We start from the raw sequence: 18,933 nt of genomic DNA on the forward strand, positions 1-18,933 counted from the left end.
GGATATGGATAGTTGTCAGTACTGTCAGGAGTATTTTTTTTAGGAAAGTGAGAATCTTTCAACATGGTGTGTTTGTAGAATCAGATATCATCAACAAGGCCGGCAGTGTCTCTGCAGTGAATCAGGAGGAAGATTAAATTTAGGATTATTTAGAATACCAGTCAAAAGTTTTAGAACACCTCAATTCTTCCAGTTTCTTGTTGGAAATCATGCATGTTAAAGTCTCATTGTACTCTGAAATGAAAGCATAGAACAATTAAACAAATGAAGTTAAAAAAAAATCAATTTAGACACCAAAATGTATTCTTTTGACCAGCAGATCATGAAAAAAAATGAAACCATATGAAATTAAATCAAAATGTAGCTTTATTTATATTTGCACTCATCTGTACAAAAACGTATATTTAAAAAAAGAATATAAACAAGAACTGTACACTGGATACGTCAGCATTTAAATGACATTTAATGATAAAACAGCAGATCTGAACCCCTTGACCTTGAAATTATTTTAAAACTAAAGTGCCTTTTGTAATTTTGAACTAGACAAAGCTTCTTTAAAAATAAATGGTGATAAAGATTTAGGGCCCTTTACTGGCAAAACCCTTATGGGAATTTTAAGTGTGGCATAAATATGCTTTGTGTACTCTAGGCAGTGTTTTCTCATAGGCCTGGACAGATGGAAGCTTTGTCTAGTTTCGGGAATATGTCACACATCTTGGATCTGATGCTGCAGGGGCGTCGTCTCGCCGGCTGGACACAGCATCGCCAGAGGTCTGAGGGTGTTCTTGCATTTCAGAATGGACTGCCCTTTTAATTTCTGATGTTAACCTTTTCCCCTGGAGCGGCAAAGGGAGCATTTGCTCCATCAGATCTGCTCTGGTGTAGATTTGCCTTTCTGCTTGGCGGTAGCCAACTATGTCGCCCCCGGCCTGTTTCCCCTGCTCACTTTCTCTCTCTGTTCACATTTCTGCAAAAGAAAGAGGAAGAAAAAGATACAGAAGTTCAGGAGCTGGAATTTTTACAGAAGGCATATAAACATGCACTGTCTAATACATGAGCCTGGTAAAGACACAGAGGGAGTTACAGTTGATTTGTAGCATTAATTCTCTCCGTGTCAAGACCACTGATAGCAGCGGATGCATGTGTTGCTCCTCGTGGCTCGTGTGCATGCACAGGGCGATGCCTGTGTTCACAGGCCTCTGAAACCCCACTGCTTTAGTGCTGATAGCAGGATCATGATGCTCATGTAGTCAAGTATGCTATTATCACTAAAGGGCGTGGAGATAGAGTCCACCTGAATCCCCAGACATGGCATTTACACATAAAAGGTGCTCAGAGATAAACAGGAGGGGGGTAGCTCAGGGTAGAAACAAGGTGGCTATGACTACGTGCTCTGTTTTCCAGTGTGCAACAGCGCATGCACTCTGTCAGCGGCTCTGCCACCACAACACACTGTAGCCTGCTGGCTTGTCAGCTTAAGTGCAAAAGGAATAAAAGAAAAGATTTAGTGATAGGGGATGTAATTCTCTTAAATACACACCAGCAAGTTCCCGGTCCAACATGTCGATAAAACTCTCAAGTTCCCTTGTGTCTCCCAGCTTGGCTGCAGAAGGAGAGCAGAAAGAAAAAGGAATTTGAGAAACTATAGAGAAAAAACAGCACTGGAACGCTTTTGTAGAGAAATGCAGCTCCGTTCAGTGGCATTTCTTTTAAACCAAAAGCTGAAAAACTAATCTAATTCCCACAATTACATATGAACTTAACTGTATTTACACCGGCAAAAACATTATCAGCTTCTTTTCTACAAACTGAGACAAAGTTGATCTTAAAGCTGTTGACAGCTTACAGGATCCCACCAGGATCTCTGTTGCAAATATCTGCAGTTATTCTGTGTAAAACCCATACAGAGTAAATGCCACCTTCTGGTTACCTTCCTGTTTTCATCCACTGAAATTTAACAGTGCTCTGTGCATCTGAATGCAACACAACACAACAGCAATCATTCATTTGCACACACACTTGGGCCAGTCTCACCACTACACAACAGACACACACAACCCCTGCAGGAGATTTTCAAAGACGGGTGTTGAGACGTCGCAGTCACAGCGGCAGGAGCTTTGTTGTACAAAAACAAAAGAGCTCCCAGCCTAATGTAGAGGGTTTGTGTGTGGCTGTGATAGTGATCAGAGCGATAGAGATTGCTGTAAGAAGGAGGGCTATCAGGATGGAGATAGGCTGATAGGAGGCTCCAGTACCTTTTGGTGCCAGCATTATGCCTGCTGTGTGAAGCTCCTCCTCGCTGGTATTCAAACTGTTTCCCATAGAAGCTTCACTGCCTGAGGGAGGCAAAGAGGGAGAGAAAGGAGATAATAAGCACTGAGGACAGTCCATGTAAATGATCAGCAACGACAACAATTTTAACACAATGCAGGAGCTGCACAAAGTGACACTAACAATAAAATGCAATAAAGTGAAGGTAAATGCCTGTTCACTGCTAGTGACTCCCATGTGCCAGCTTTTAAAAAGCAGTTCGCCTGTTGAAACATTAGGGAGCCAAAATACTCTCAATAATGACGACACATGGGAGCAGAGAAAACACACTTTTCTTCTTTTATCTCATAACCATCGACAAATGGGTTATCCATAATTGCAGTTCATTCTGGTACACAGCTACTGTCTTGAGCAAAACAGCCACTTTAACAGAAGTGTGCAGGGATGTGTCCTCTTGTATCATTAATTTCATGCAAATTAAAAGTGTCAAGCTGCAGTTGTTTGGGCTGATAAAGGGGCTCAACTAGCGTCCATGGGGACTCCATACATAGTCAGTCACCAGCAAATGATGCATTAAATAACTTCCCTACTACTTTGCAAATTAAGCAAACATTATCTTAATCACGGCAGCATTGTTTTAAAATGATGATTTGTTTTTACTTACTGTAATCCGAGTCCTCAACCCCGCTGTCATCTCCCAGTCCCGCACGGTTTTTGGCCACGTGTAGGACGTGCTGGTAAGCGTGAGGTTTGCTCTGAGAAGGGGCCTTCAGCTCCTCCACCACATCCTGGAACTCCTGCAGCAACTCACCCAGCTCCAAGTCCAAGTCTGTGGAAAAAGTGACAGCAGTTGGGGAAAAGAAGAATCACTCACTGCACTGAAAGAACATGTAAAGATTCTCAAGCAAGGAAGCGAATACTACTGAAAACATAAACAATTTTGTAACCATATATACATTTACAGCATTTTTTTTAAAATCAAAGAAACTCAGAAAACTTAATGTCAGAGTTATTTCTGATAACACAAACCTCATTAGGCAAAAAAAAAAAAGAAAAGACATTAAAAGTCCAAACTTGCAGCTGAAGTTTATATCATTGGGCTGCCTCGGATAACTGGGTGTGTTAAAAGTAAAGCTAACAGCCCATATGGCAAATAAACCACCTGGTCTGCAAAGTGTAATAGAAAAAATATTACATTATAAATCAAACTTCTATGCCATGCACTGCTATAAAACAACATTTTAGGCCATGCCCTGAATAAATTCACCTTTATAAAATAATGGATGTAATATGGGATCAACAGCGCTCAGCTTATCCTCTATTTCATTGGGTGTACAAGAATAGAGCAAAGTTTAAGGAAAGACAAGGCAAAATAGCATGAAAGAAGTAGTGTCAATATTTGAAAAGTTTTGTCAAGAAACGGCCAAAGCATGTGAGAAATTCTGTTGAACTTGTGAGAAAATGAGTGAAATGTGGACAAATACATGTATGTGCTACAAACATGTAACTGACGAGCATTATAGGGAAAACTTAAGCATGATTTAAACTGTAATTTATAGCACTGTGATGTGATGCTTTAGCAAGTCCTGACTCAGAGAAGGATAAAAATGCAGCCCTACTGAAGGAATCATACTTGTGTTAGTTGTTGCATATGATCACCATCACTGTAATCATATAAAATTAATGGTTCAAGTAGTCGTTGGACTTACCCGTGTTAATGTCTGAGGACATGCTGAAATAAAACCCCACCAGGCTGCTGCTGCTGCTGCTGTATGAGTCTCCGGGTTCAAAACGCTTTAAAGCTGACAGGCGGCGTTTTACTTTTATTCTAAAGCCGCTCGCATGGAGGACCAGAGCAGCCAATCACGTCGTAGGAAAACCTCAGCAGTCTACTGTAAATGGAAAAAAGTGGGCGGAAAAGGGGAAAAGGAAAAATGTTTACGCAAATGACAGACAGAAATAAGTCATTACGCAATTCAAGTCGGAGCAAAACTTTCCCCCAAAGCTTACAAATGAAGGTGAAACTTTAATTGGATTTAATTTCCCCCACTTTCACACTGTACAATCAGGTCTTATCAAAATAAAATTAATACGTCTCTCCGGATGTTTCCTCTTGGCTACAACTTTGTTATTGAATTAATGTATTCCTGCGCTCCTGACTGTGGTTGAGGTGAACTGAATTCATCTAATGGCACTTTAAGAAAGAAAAGGCGTCGCTCTCTCAAAACTTTTAAAAGTGTTTCCTGGTGTTTTGAGCGGTGCAGTACTCTGTTCTGTCTACAGAGGCCCTCAACCCCCACACAGCAGCTGTGCAAGTCCACAGGGTGTATTATGCAATTATCTGTGTGGACCTTGCGTGTTTCTCAGTGATAGAGCTGCTCAAATCATTATTCAAGTAAAAGTAAACCGCGGATTATACATAATAAAACATAAACGGGCTAAAAAGCAACGGAAGTCGTCAGATAGCTCTGTCTATCTGCATTGTATAAAACGTAACTTCTTGTGAGCAGCTACATTTTCATCACTGATAAACTGCCAGTTTTTATCTATGCTAGTCAGAGCATTGTTTGTCATGTTATTTATAAAGGCTTCGAGATTAGAACTGTAAAGGTTTCTGGAAATTTGGATAGCAGAGAAGCCTACTAAAAGACAAATCTAAAAGAAAAAGATTCAAACACCATTCAAGCATTAAGATAAAGATAAAGATAAAGATAAAGTTCTTTATTTCTCCCCACTCCAGGGGAAATTTACATTGTTACAGCAGCTTATGTAACAGTAGACATAGTGATAAGAATAAAAGAATAATAGAACAATAGTAATAATATTTACAATATATACAAGGGTGACAGATGAGGGTAAAGTGGCTTAACAGAAAAAATAAAAATAAAGTTTAAAAGTGCAGAGATGTGCAGTGCAAGAATGTCAGTGCAAATTTTATGGTTTGGGGTGGTAATGATATAGTCCAGTTTATGTTAACATCAGCCAGTGATGCTGATGTTGTAAAGTCTTATAGCAGATTATGAAGAAGTTGGAAAGAAAACAGATGGCAGGTGTCCATTCCATTGTGGAGGTGTGCAGGTGTGTTATTTAAAAAAAATAAAGGTGTGTAAGCACATTTGAGTGGCACATTAATCTGGTCCACTGCAGCCTAGAAGGAAATATATTTACATAAGCGTCATGCTGACATTGTTTGATGGTTTTGCAACACGAGTCCTATAAAAACTTGAACTCAACTCATGCAGGTAAACCTGTTGTACTCCTGACTTCTCATATGTCAGTCTGACATGCAAGGTAAGTGTTGTAGGAGGGGCATGTAATGAATTCTGTGTTCAACTGTGCAGGTTTAGACTGCTGCCTCTGTCCTCGGCGTTCACTTGCTGTCGGGGAACTTGGGTAACATGTGTGAGGGCGATGGGCCATGGGACTCCTGATAATATGACCTGGACTGGACTCCTGCAGGTAAGAGATTATCTATTCTGGTGGTGTCTAATTACTGTCTAAGTGTTTGTGATTGAGTTAAAGAGTGTAACTGGAATGCTTTTGTTTAGTATGCAATTTCAGAAAGTATGAAAAGGTTCTAAAGCAGCTGGAGAATCACTGAATCACATTCAGCAGCATAATTTGTTTTATGAACAAATTATGCTCAGAGAATTTTCAAGAAAACTGACTTATTAAGTACATTTATACATAAAATTATGCTTAATATATGTAGATTTATTAGATCAAATACATGCTCTGTCATTTGTTTTTTGTATGTGTTATTTGTGTAAGAGAGTAATCGGTTGGAGATAAATGAGGGGCATCACATTGCCTTCATTGTACAGTTGCCTGCTTTTAAAAGAGCTCACTGGGGCATGAAGTTTAAACTTCATCGCCACCTGGGAAAACTCCTCCTCTGGAACCCCTATCAAGTTCAAGTGCAATGATAAACAAAATCAAAAATAACACTGTGTTTTTCCCCATCTGTCTCCATCAGAATCTGCTCTTTCTGGTCCACATCAAACAGATCATATGTGGCTCTGTCCACTTTTCTGTCCCAGAGGAGTTGGAGCCTGGCACTCTGGTCGGATCACTTAGTAAACACTTTCCACCTCCATACAAGCTCCTGACCCAAGAGTATCTGTGGATGGACAAAAACACTGGGAATTTGTACACCAGTGAGCAAAAGATGGATCGCGAGGCCCTCTGCCCTGAGGAGACAAAAGCTGAGGAATGCATTATTCTGCACAATGCTGTCGTGGCGGCCTCAGGAGACCTTATACAGTTTCCTGTGATCATAGAGGACATCAATGACAATACACCGCATTTTGAAAATAGTGAAATCCACCTGAGGGTGTCTGAGGATGTGACTGTGGGGACCAGTTTTTTACTGGATGGCCAGGCTCAGGACAGAGATATTGGTCATAACGGAGAGCTGCAGTACCACCTTAAAGGATCCAATGGTGTTTTCAGTTTAAAAGTGGAAGAAGACAGGCCTTTAATCATGCTGGTTGTACAAACAGCTCTAGACAGGGAGACACGGGAGCTGTATGAGATGCAGCTGGTGGCCACTGATCGTGGCACAGACCCTTTAAGTGCAACAGCAACTTTAATGGTCACAGTGACAGATGTTAATGACAACTGTCCGAGCTTTAGTTCTGACAGCCCCCGCAGTGTCACCATCCCGGGAGACTCCCCAAAGAACATGATGGTCGCTCAGGTCAAAGCCACAGACCCAGATACAGGCCCGAACGCTGCCATCATTTACTCCCTCAGTCCCAGAGTCTCCAAGCGGGCCAAGGAGCTGTTTAGTGTCGACAGCCTCACTGGGTACATCAGACTAACACAAGACCTCCAGAGTGACAACACCGAGGAGCTGGTGTTGAAAGTTTTTGCTAGCGGCCATCACTGCCCCCCAGCAGACATTCAGGTAACTGTATCCGTGCTCCCCAAGGCGAAGCAGGAGCTGATGATCAAGATCGGGTTCATAGCGGAGCATCAAAACCAGACTATGGTGTTACCAGAGAACCAGCCCCCCACCGTCTTAGCTGTTTTAGAGCTTGAGGGTGACAGCAACTTTAAAGACTCGTCTCTTGCCATCGAGGGTGAAGTGCCTTTCACTTTGAGCCCACAGAATGGCAAATATCTGCTTTCCACATCAAAGCCCCTCGACTATGAGATGAAAAGTGAACATCATATCTCTGTGGTAATGCATGGGAGATCGGCTGAAGGAACTGCGATCGCTCCTTCTAGGCATGTGATCAGGGTGTTGGTGTTAGATGTCAATGATAATGCTCCACATTTCTTCCAATCTCACTATCAGCTGGAGGTGGAGGAAAACAACCAGCCAGGAATGTCTCTGCTGCGGGTGTCAGCTTCAGACGCAGACAGCGGCTACAACGGCAGAGTAACTTACAGGCTGGACAAATACACATCGACCATCTTTAACATCGACTCTGTGACAGGTCAACTGTCTGTGTCAGCTCCACTGGACAGGGAACAGCAGGGTGCACACAATCTCACTGTGTTTGTGCAAGATAGTGGTTCTCCTCCCTTGGAGTCCAGAGCCACAGTGTTCATTCGTGTTCTGGATCAGAATGACAACGCACCTGTTTTTCTAACCCCTCACTTCATCTTTTTCATTCCTGAAAATGTGCCGCCATTCGCCCAGGTGGGGAAGATAGAGGTGAAAGACCCAGACGAAGGTGAGAATGGGAACACAGAGTTGCATGTTGTAAACAGCAGTGGACTTTTTTCTGTGGACAACACTCAGAGGACACTACGTACCACCAGTAACTTGGACCGTGAGACAAAGGACTGCTATGAACTCTACCTGTTGGCCAGCGATCACGGACACCTGGCCACTTTGACTTCCACTGCCAGAGTTACCATCTTTGTGGAGGACATCAATGACAACCAGCCAAAAGTGATCCTTCCCAGCAGCAACTCCTCATGCCTGACTGTCTCTCCAGGTACCATGGCAGGTACTATGGTTACAAAGATCTATGCCATCGATGAGGACTCGGGGCTGAATTCAGAGATTACATACTCTGTTGTGGCACCGGAGCCTGTGCAAAACAGCAGCCCCTTCCTGGTCGATTCAAGGTCAGGGAACATCACTTTAAGTCATCAGCTTCTACATAAAGACCTAGGAATGCATCACCTGTTCATTGTAGTCAGAGATGGGGGGAAACCAGCTCCTCTTTACGCCACTGTCTGGGTTAATCTGTTAGTCAATGACAGCATGGAGCCCTGCCACTTGGACAGAGCGCCCACCTGGACAGGGACACCTGACTTGGTTCAGAACCCTTCAAAGGCTCCCATCTGTGAGGTGGAAACAACCAGATCTGCACAAGTGACACTGCTAATAGGCCTGGGTATGATGCTGGCATCCATATGTTTGCTTGTGGTGACAGCTGTTTTTTACCTGAAACAGAGGAGAAGAAGTCCAAAACAGCACAAGAGGAGCTACACTGAGGAGAATGAGATTCCACTCAGGCTCAAAGGCAAATATTACTCTGATGAATAACAGAATTAAGCAAGCAATGTGTAATCTCACTCACAGTTTCAAGGATGGAAACCACCAGTGAATTAAATATATTGTGAATATTTGTCAAAGGCTTCTTGCATTTTATTAAGTCATTGAAATGGGCTCATACACGGTGTATTCAAACATTTGTCAACAGCAAAAGTGAAAAATTCGGTGGAAATAAAGTTGATCCATTTTCTGAAAGAGCCACTATTCCTGTGAGTCAGGAATGCATACAAAAAAGGTGATCTGATAAGAACAGTGCTTTTGGTGGGGGGAGACTTCCTTGTGCATTCTTAAGAAAAACATAACACTACTGAAGTACAACTTGACACGGGTATTGTGTTTAGTATCGCCACACAAAGATAGAGCATATCAGAGCAAATCCTGGGTAAGGTACCAGTATTACGGCCTTTACCTTTAAGGATTATTGTCCATGACCCCTGCAGGTAGGAAGATTGAGGTAATGGTCTGCTAAGTTGATTGGGCCTTTCTCAGATTTCTGAATCTGAGTGATGGGGAATCTAAAGCATTTAGACGTACAAAAGGGTTTAATGTTCCTCCGGTGGGGAAGTGATGAAAGTCTCTAAAAGAGTAACTCTGAGATGAGCTCAGGAGGCAGAGGGCGGCTGTGGACAGGTGAGAGGCAGCCGAGGGAAGGCACACCAACTTCTCAAGTCACCGCCTCGCACGTGTTATTCGATAGCACTGCTTCTCACCCACAGTGCTGGGCTGCACACAAAAAGCCAGAAAAGCCTACTGTACGGCACCTGGTGACCCAACAGGCTTGTTGTTTTGGTAACAGACGCCTGGAGTGAAATCATACCGTTTACAAAGAAACCTTCACAAAAGGCAGCAGGCTCCTGTGTTTTCCTCACACATTTGTATGCTGGAGAAGAATTGAGACGTCAAATCAGGTTGCGTGATGAATAACATGAATGAGTCAGGGAAATTGTGTTTACAAATCTGTGAACACACAATTGCACAAAGAGTGGAGGGTAATTCTTTTTGCTTTTGCAAAGGAGGACTTTTTTTTTTAAAGTCTTTACAGTATCATAAACTATTAAGCGATCCTTTCAAGATACACATGTGGTAGGAGAAAGGAGGAAAGCCAAGAGTCGAAGCCTGTAAAACAGAATGTACAACAATCAGGTTAGCGGAGAAGGCTTGTATAACATGAGTGGTGTCTCTCTGAGGATTTCTGAGCTGTCAGCTCCAAAATAAATAATCTAAAAGGCTTGTACTGTGAGACTAAATACATTAACTGAGAAGAAATGAAGAGCTCCATAACAAAATTACAAATTAAAACAGCATCTCTAAGTAAGGAATTACAAATCCATTGAATGAAAACAGGTACAAATTCATAACAAAGCAGGCCAATTGAATTCTTTAAAAAAGAACATTTTTGACCTGCATGACAAATTACAAACATGTTTACAAAGTGGGTTTTCACAGCATCCTGTTAATAGATGCTTCTTGACAGAGCTGTCATTTCTCAAGCAAAATGAATTGTGTTGTGGGGATGCTGCAAAATCACTAATGGTAGGAGAAAGCCTGCCATCTACTGGGCAGAGATGAAGCCAAGTGTGGCTCTTTGTTTCTGGTATTTGGCCAGAGGGTGGAGATGAATCAGAGGACAGTCTCTCAGTCAGGTCGCTGGAGATCAGTGATGTTTCCCTGCTGCATGCTGCTCTGCTCCACTCACAGCACATTTCATTTGAATCAAATTCATTTTTCCTCTCAAGCTGAACATTTGATAGTGGGTTAAGAGGTTGCATGGACAAAGAAAAACAGTTGGCATCGACTCAAATACCCAGTAAATTATTTGTGAGATACACATCAGGGCTTTTAGGATCACACATTGCGTAACAATGGAGTGTAATTAAAATACAACTGATGTTACTCTTATCAAAGCAGAGATAATGAGAAATACCCCTCATTGCCCCTGAACTATCCCACCTACAAGGCCCCATCTGACTCTATCGTAAGTCGACTTACTGCCAGTGTTTCTGGTCGCCACTTTAAGTGCTTTTAATGGGACGTTCTGAGACTAAATAGAGCCCATTAAGAGAGAAACGATAAAGCACATCAGTTTTGCCAGCTGGGGTGTCAGATCTTTCATGTTGTGTGGTGTTCTTCCATACAGTCTTCACATCAACACCTGACTGTCCACAAGCTGAATGTTGTAATCTCAGATAATCACTGTGCAGACATGCAGCGCCTCATCAGGCTGCATGATTAGGTTTGGATGAAAATGTGAAAACAAAAGAAACTTTGGCAAACCACTGATTATAAGCAGTAAGTTCTGAATGGATAACACAGAAGAAGAAAAGTGACGCTCTTCCAGTGGGAAAAAAAAAAACTTGTATAAGGAGTTGTGCGTCTGCAACAATGAACTTTAAGTAAATGTCTGCAAGTTTAAGAACCCTGACCTCCTCATTATTCCCCGCACTGAAGTTCATTGAAAAGCGACATTGTTTCTTTAAGATTGCACTTGCAGTCATCAGCGGGTCTGTCCATTGTTGGGGGAAACAGAACGCGACTTGAGATTGATATACGGGGGCCGCAGACAAGTTGCGCATATCATCAGTGGAGCAGCTGCAGTGCAGGCGGCAGAAGCCAACGAGTCCTGAACGCATCCTTCCTAGACATGGGTAAGAAACTCCACAATCTACCTTTTTATGAGCTTTTAAGCATATTCTTATTATCAGATCTTCACCTTATTGCATGTGTGATCGCACGCTGATTTAAGTGGAACCGTGAGAAGGGCATCAGAAGTTATGATTTTTTTTGTTGTCACTTTAGAAGTCGGCTACTCACCGGCGGACGCTCCGCTGATATTATGAGATTTATTTCATGCTTGAGATGGCAGGGCCACTTTCACAGGAGCCTTGTCGCCTTTGCTTTCGGTCGTAATCTTTCTCAATTTTTTTTTTTATAGAGGAGTACTCGGCCTCAGTTTTGCATTTTCTAACAGATGACTTCTACCAGGCTTGTTTTTATTTGCAGACTGCTGCAGGCTGCTCAGGTCTTAATTAGTTAATTGGCACAAGGTGGATCTGAAGGCATGTGGCTCAGTATTGGTAAGAATGTGGGGTTTTGGATTATGTGCAGGTCGTTTTTACTATTTTTAGGCAACTTATTGAGACCAAAATTCGTTGTGCACTCAGATATGTCAGTAATTGGTCCGTGTTTTTACTTATTAATATAACTATACTGAATATAATCTGTCATTTGCTAGTTTTCTCACAGTTTATCTTGTAAAACTCCCTCTAGGAAAGTTATCTATCTGAATGACAGTGATTGCAGTTTGCATGTCTCCCCCTCTCTCACCCAGACAGGCAACAAAGCCATGTAGATGTGTTCAATTAAAGAGCCATTTGCCCCTCCTGCCATCTGTGTTTACTGTAATGGTACCAACCACAGTCTGTCTGCTTCCATTGTGCGTGTCTGTGTGGATGCATGCATGCGACTGGGTAATGGCACACATGCACACAGTTGCATTGTTTGTTTAGATTTGCTTTTCCGTCCCCTTCCAGCACTGGCAGCATCGACCCACCCTCACACACACCAACCATCACTTTCTTGTGCCTGTCTCTCCTCAGAAGGAAGTCTATGAGTGTGTGCATGTGTGTGCGAGGCATCGAGGTGCCTCTGGCCTTTGTTTGCTTGACATTGGTGGCCCTTGTACCCCCATGATGCTGTGGGACAAAGACTGTTGTCTCTTTAGCCACAAAAGCAGCCTCTCTCTCTGCTGCACTTTGTCTCTCCTCTTCATCCTCCCTCTTTTCTCACACTCTCCATGCTGGGTGGTGAATGGAGTCAGGGTGTGAGCTGGGGTCAGTGCAGACACATCCCCATGCCTGTGGCCTTTGGCATCCGTTCAATCAGCACATGACTATAGGGAGAATGCACAGCTTTACCAAGTGAACTTCAGTGTTTTTAGCTGCAGCTTGGCCCATAGTGACACAGTAGCACAAACAAATTTTCTTTAAAAGCTTGGTGCAGTTGGATGTCTTTTTATTTACTCTTACTTACCTCTAGTGTTGTCTGCATGCCTAGGTTTTCAGATGTCTGTGTCAGGAGATTTCTGCCTCCACCCTAATTCAGTAGACTTTTGTTACAAAATAAAAAAATATTTCCTGTTCCACAGGTTAAACCACCAACCTCATTACAAAACAGTCACTATGAAAATTGCTGACATATTTTCTGAATTAATCAGCATAACATTAAAATAGCTTCTGGAGAAAGAAGTTGCTGTTGAGTATTTTGAGCAATATTGCAACTTTTGATTACTCTTGGTTGGACATTTTAGATTATAAGAGTAATCAATAATGAAGTCAAACTTTAGTTACAGCCTCAGTTCAGTTTTGAGCAGAGCAACATTCAATTCATTTTGCATTGAGGTGAAGGCATAAACCACAATTACAAATCAGCATTTGCATGATTTATAGCAGAAGTCCATATTGCTAGAGTTAAAAAAAACTTCCCCTCAGTACATTATACTATGTATAATTTGTACATTTTAATATTTTGTGCTGTGGAATGAATCAGTTGATATTATGTCCCGACTTTCATGGTGTTGCATCTTGAATAACAGGTTGCTATGACTGCTGTATGCGCTGTTTGGGAGGTGTGCCATACTGCTCCCTGGTTGCCACACTGCTGTGCTTTTCTGGCATTGCCCTCTTCTGTGGTTGTGGGCACCAGGCGCTCACAGAGACGGAGAGACTCATCGAGACTTACTTTGCCCGTAACCTTCAGGACTACATCACCCTTGCCTACATGTAAGTCATCAAATTCTTACATTTCCATCTTCACAGTGGCACCTTTTTACGCTCAGCATGGGATTTCTCAGAGTGCAGTGTCTATTTTGAAGGTTTAAATTGTGCATAAGTCAGCATTTTCAAGGGTTTTTCCTTCTCCTCTTTGTCTCAGCATTCAGTATTTCCAGTATGTCATCTATGGTTTGGCCTCCTTTTTCTTCCTCTACTGCATCGTGCTGTTGGCCGAGGGCTTCTACACCACAAGCGCTGCCAAGCAAACCTTTGGAGAGTTCAGGAGCACCATGTGTGGCCGCTGCCTCAGCTCCTCGGTGAGACGGCCCAGAGTGGGACAAGTAGAGGGGATTGGAGAGATTGGATGGGATTAATACACATATCACTCCCTGGTGGGTGCAGAGCTGAAAATCTTAAAACTTCTAAAAAAGAAAACTCCAGGGACACACAAAGATAAGCATACATGTGAGGAGAAAAGGGAGTAAGATAATGTGGTCACTAAGTGAGTCAATGCTAATAAACACGCTCTCTTAAATTACGTCTTTGCGTCCATTAATTATTATGATGGTCCATAATGTTAATTCTGTTTTCTCCTTGCGCAGTTTATAGTGATGACGTATGCACTCGCGGTCCTGTGGCTGCTGGTGTTTGCCTTTTCGGCCTTACCTGTCTACTTCTTCTACAACATGGATGCAACATGCCACACTATTGATGTTCTGACCGAGACCCCAGCAAGCATCAACCAGCTCTGTGTTGATGCAAGGCAATACGGTAAAAAGAACTCTGTTTATGGCAACCAGTAATACTGTCTTCTCACACTAATTGTATTCAGTTGAGGGATAAGTCTGGTGATATTTATCTTGCAAATGTTGCTGTTGATTATTAAAGGTCTGTTTAATCAAAGCCTCATCTGGCCACAGCTCTCCACTGTTGTCCAAAAACTACTGAATAGACTAAGAGTCCGCTGATATCACAGTAACTCTGAAGCTCTACTATGGTGCAGGTGCTAATTGCTACAGTTAGCATGCTAACTTGCTCACTGGGAGGATGGTTACTGATGTTAGTAAGTAAGTGTTTATTGTGTTCATATGTCACCTCTAGTGTGTTAGCATGCCAACATTAACTAAAAATTGAACACAAAGTAGAGCTGAGCCTAAAAAGTTAGTGTCACATAGCCAAACCATTCTGTTGCACTGTGCAGAATGGTTTGACAGCACCTCACTATAAATCACAATCATCTTCAAAGCCCAGGAAGCAGCAGTGGTGTGGAACATTTTCATACAGGAACACGAGCACTGGCATTAAAATGGCTAATTCACATGAAGAAAACTGCAGGCCTGAATTAGATCCAAAGCGTCTGCAAATCTTGACATTTTCATTGTAGTAGGTTGCTAGCTCAGAGGTTGTTGTTGCTGTTTAACAGAGTGAAATAGATTTTTTGAAAACGATAATACATAGATAGCAGGAGGGCAATGGCAGGCTTATACCCAAAGTTTATATCCGGTGAGTCAGACCACTTATGGAATGTCTTTAGTTTTGCAGGTATTCATCATAAATCATAATAATAATAGACTCTGAAGTCAAAAATAAATTAACAAATCTGAGAATTACTAGATTTCATTTAGGGGAGCATGAATGTCTGTACCAAGTTTCACTGCAGTCCATCCAATAGTCTAGACACTGTGGTAAAATACAAAAATGTCAACTTTCATTCATTCTCTGTGGCTGTGAATGTGTGGACAAAGTTCTGCAGCAAAATGATTATCAGTCCAAACTGAAAAGTGCCATCAGAGCCACAGACCAACACTGCCATCCCCAGAGTGTGGCTAAAAACACATCTACCACATAGTGAGCCACACTATTGCACTGGGTGACTTGTTCCTTCATTACCATGAACATGGGCACTGTATTATTTTGAGTCAGTCTCAGATACACTGTCTTGAGGCTGTAAACACTCCCTAGCACATCAAATGTGTATTAATGTGCAGCTGAAAATAGTCCCTAACACATGCACTATTGCTCTTTTTGGCAACGTTTGCTAAAATCCACAGTGCCCAGCTGTTGTAAGAAATTATCCAGCCGTATTAAAAAAGGATGCAATAATCATGGGACCATTTTTAGGATTTATGTGTTCAGTGGGAAGGAATGGACATAGAGATGAGTCTTAATGAATGCAGAGAAGTCAGAAGTGGTTTTGATCTTTTCATGTGGCTTCTGGACAATACAAAGAATATATGATGGAGGCATGTTTATCTGTGTTATTGAGAGTTAAAATTGAGTCGTGGAATTTTATCTTTGTAGGACTCTTGCCGTGGAACGCAGTACCAGGAAAAGCCTGTGGTATGACCCTGTCTAGTGTTTGCAAGACAAGAGAGGTAAGAACCACAAAACAACTCTGCTGTCATGTTCTATAATTTCTTTGATATGAAATGAAGACGGCATGTTATAAACGTCAATGCAAATCTCCTCCATCAGTATCGGATGACCTATGACCTCTACATTGCTGCCTTTGCCGGTGCGGGCATCACTCTCTTGGCTCTGGTGAGTATTTATCCTCTGGCTGTGGCCAGCTTGACCGCACCTCTACAGTGGGGTACAACAAAAGTGTTATGGCTCATGTGACTTGGTGACGCTCCCAGTGTAGGCGACAAGGCATCTCAGGCCTCCATGACTGATGACTCTTGTACTATTGCTCTCTGTTCCTCTTTCTCAGCTGACACAAACATCATAATAATGCTGTAATGTCTGCTGGTGTTCCAGCCATGCAGGCAAATGGTGCAGGCATTATACTGGCATGCTCCATTACTGAAGCCGTTATGTGGATGCTATCAAATTAAAGTCATTAGCACAATCGTGTTTTGTTCTTGTAGAGTTCGAGGATGCTGTGAATTTTCTCGCTTCTTTTCTAAACTCCTCATTTCTGCTTGTCTTTTCATAGCTGACCTATACTGTGTCAACCACCTATAACTTTGCGGTTCTGCGGTATCTGGGGAGAAAGGGCATAGGTGCACGGTGTTAGGCACCCCAGCTTCCTGTCCTCTGTCTCTACCACCAACAAGGGGATCTAAAGGCATGGCAGCAGTTCTCTCCTTCAATGTCGTATGCACAGAGCCACGTGTGGTCATGGACTTCTAAATCTTGAGTTTATATTTTTACTTTCCTTGATATAAGGATGTTGTTGTTTTTCCCGTTTCTGTTTTTATGAGTGTATTTGATGCTTTGACCTAGACTGTTATTTCAGTATTTTCACTGTCACGTCACCAAAATATTTGTAAATTGTTGCTTATGCTGCTTGCTGAGGTTAGGGTCTAACATCCATGTGTGCGTCCCACTGCACTAAAAAGACAAATAAAACACTGCTAATGCATAAACATATGTAAGAAGTGACCACTAATTTGCAGCATGTGCAGGTAGAATGCAGCTGTTATGGAGAATAGGGATTAGAGGTTACCATGGCTACCACTCCTCACATCTGGTTGCCGTGGTGGCAGACAAGCATGCATTTGCAGTCTCACGCTGACCTCAGGACTTTTCTCACGCGCTGGAGAAAAGCCTTAACAATGGAGTCATGCCTGTTTGGAAAGCTAGCCAATAAGAAGCCAGCTCTGGGGGCCACCTGCACTATGAGTCTCTGCCAAGGGTTATATTACATGTCAAGGGAGAGGGCCCTCTGGACAAAGACAGGGTTAGACCTCTCTAAAGCCTCAATGCAGCTCTTCTGGGACCACAACCACACACACAACACATCCACACGCTGCTGCATGACCTCCACCTCCCCCCAAATAATGGAAACGATGGGTTCAGAGTGAAAGACGAAAGGAATTTTATATTATTCTGAATAGTTTCTTACTGACAAAGGCACATTTTTGTTTAGATCTAGTGAGGTCTGAAACTGTTTCTCATAACTTTGAGATGTCAAAAGCACTACGTGCTTACTTATCAAAGTAACTGTATAATATTAGACCAAAAACCCATTTTGTGGTGTGATAGCCCCTGCTGTTAATGTACAACTCCAGTGCTTTTATAGAGAAAGGACAGCTTTGATTTGTCTCTAATTCTTTAGGAATTTTGTTGTAGTTATTGTATAGCACTTTTTTTTTTAAACTTTTTGTAGCTGAATTTACTAAGAATGTTCATTTTCAGTATTACTAACAAAACCTTTTGCAAGATAAAAAGTAGATTATTCTGTTTGCGTGTGGATTTGTCAAATCGCAGTAGGCTGGTTGATAGTTTGTTTTGTGTTGGTAATATTTGATAATAAAAAAAGAATGCTTTGAAACGTTTGTGTGACAGCTTATGAAAACATTTTTGTAATCTGGTGTAGTCTCAGTGTGTGTGTGCTCCATCCTTGGCTTCCTGCCACAGCTAGGGGCCAAGGTGTGTTGTAAGGTGTTTTGTATTCTCTCCTCTTGTGTCCACAGGTGCACTGTTCCCTTCACTTGGCTGTGTACCAGGTGTACCTGAGGATGCTGAGGCACAGGGCGAAAGACGAGAGGAGAGGCTACGACCTGTATCGGAGGCTGCAGAGGGACAGAGGAGGGTCGCTGTGCTCTCCCTACGCTGCAAACATGTCCGACATCTCCTGACAGCAGTGCTGTTTTGTTGAAGGAGCTTTACATAACAAAAATCTCATCTGAGTTTATGATAAACATGATTTTGTACAATGTTCTAGTTTAATAGCAGAACTTGGTAGTTTATTAAATTAATTCCCTTCATTATTTTGATTGAAATACTGGTATTGTATATTACATATTAAGTTGCACAATGGTGCAAATGCAGATGGAAACTTATTTTTCTAAATTGAGCGTAACGGCTCAATATTTTGTACTTATTCCACATAATGTGCTGCATGTGACCAATCTCAGTAGACCATGTATGTTTTTCCTTAAGTAACAGATTTAAAGATATGTACTTAGACAACATAATTTTCTTCTTCCCAGGTCTGTTTTCACAGTATGCAGTGCATGCTTAATATCCTTTTTAATGAAGGGAAAATAAAAATGCAGTGCATGTTTGATGTTCTTTTTTTTTTTTTTTTAAACAGAGTGTTCACCGTCTCCCAGTTTCCCACACATACTTGAATCATTCAATGACACTCAAGGTCTTTTGTGATGCAATTTAAACAGTCTTTTGAGATAAATGTATGATACCCATATTTTACTCATGATCTTGCTGAGAAAGAGACACTCCATTTTAACGCCGTTGCTTTTTACTGCAAATATCAGGTTTTTTTTTTCCAATAATAAAGTAACAACAACTTGACATAACAGACACGCCAAGACATTTTAGTGACCTATTTTTAGTGAATAGTATAGCTTAGGGACACATTCATTCATGGACGTTGACAGCAAAATAAACAAACCAGAGCAGACAGCG

The 18,933-nt window shown here is 41.9% G+C and overlaps 3 protein-coding genes across 3 annotated transcripts; 2 read left to right on the plus strand and 1 right to left on the minus strand.

Moving 5' to 3' along the window:
• Positions 1-343: 343 nt before the first annotated feature.
• Positions 344-11,748, minus strand: si:dkey-27i16.2 (regulator of cell cycle RGCC-like). The gene is made up of 6 exons (XM_023265693.3): positions 11,600-11,748; positions 3,981-4,163; positions 2,936-3,100; positions 2,256-2,336; positions 1,541-1,603; positions 344-967 (listed from the first exon to the last, which is right to left on the minus strand). Exons 2-6 carry the CDS (start codon positions 4,000-4,002, stop codon positions 960-962), a joined length of 339 nt encoding a protein of 112 aa, XP_023121461.1. The 5' UTR covers positions 4,003-4,163; positions 11,600-11,748; the 3' UTR covers positions 344-959.
• pcdh20 (protocadherin 20) lies at positions 5,600-8,869 on the plus strand. The gene is made up of 2 exons (XM_023265687.3): positions 5,600-5,730; positions 6,248-8,869. Exons 1-2 carry the CDS (start codon positions 5,683-5,685, stop codon positions 8,777-8,779), a joined length of 2,580 nt encoding a protein of 859 aa, XP_023121455.2. The 5' UTR covers positions 5,600-5,682; the 3' UTR covers positions 8,780-8,869.
• On the plus strand, positions 11,287-18,928 carry plp1a (proteolipid protein 1a). Its single transcript, XM_023265690.3, has 7 exons — positions 11,287-11,433; positions 13,380-13,566; positions 13,718-13,874; positions 14,160-14,328; positions 15,859-15,932; positions 16,033-16,098; positions 16,496-18,928. Exons 1-7 carry the CDS (start codon positions 11,430-11,432, stop codon positions 16,574-16,576), a joined length of 738 nt encoding a protein of 245 aa, XP_023121458.1. The 5' UTR covers positions 11,287-11,429; the 3' UTR covers positions 16,577-18,928.
• The last annotated feature ends 5 nt before the right edge of the window (positions 18,929-18,933 follow it).

The sequence above is a fragment of the Amphiprion ocellaris genome, chromosome 13, assembly GCF_022539595.1.
Source record: "Amphiprion ocellaris isolate individual 3 ecotype Okinawa chromosome 13, ASM2253959v1, whole genome shotgun sequence".
Taxonomy (NCBI): Eukaryota; Metazoa; Chordata; class Actinopteri; family Pomacentridae; genus Amphiprion; species Amphiprion ocellaris.

Coding starts and splice junctions, on each gene's coding strand:
- si:dkey-27i16.2 (XM_023265693.3), bottom strand. CDS start 4,002: ATGTCCTCAGACATTAACACGG. Junction 3,101..3,980: donor GTCCTCAGACATTAACACGG/GTAAGTCCAACG, acceptor CTTTTTCCACAG/ACTTGGACTTGGAGCTGGGT. Junction 2,337..2,935: donor GGTTGAGGACTCGGATTACA/GTAAGTAAAAAC, acceptor TGCCTCCCTCAG/GCAGTGAAGCTTCTATGGGA.
- pcdh20 (XM_023265687.3), top strand. CDS start 5,683: ATGGGCCATGGGACTCCTGATAATATGACCTGGACTGGACTCCTGCAG. Junction 5,731..6,247: donor CCTGGACTGGACTCCTGCAG/GTAAGAGATTAT, acceptor TGTCTCCATCAG/AATCTGCTCTTTCTGGTCCA.
- plp1a (XM_023265690.3), top strand. Junction 14,329..15,858: donor TGTTGATGCAAGGCAATACG/GTAAAAAGAACT, acceptor TTATCTTTGTAG/GACTCTTGCCGTGGAACGCA. Junction 15,933..16,032: donor GTGTTTGCAAGACAAGAGAG/GTAAGAACCACA, acceptor CTCCTCCATCAG/TATCGGATGACCTATGACCT.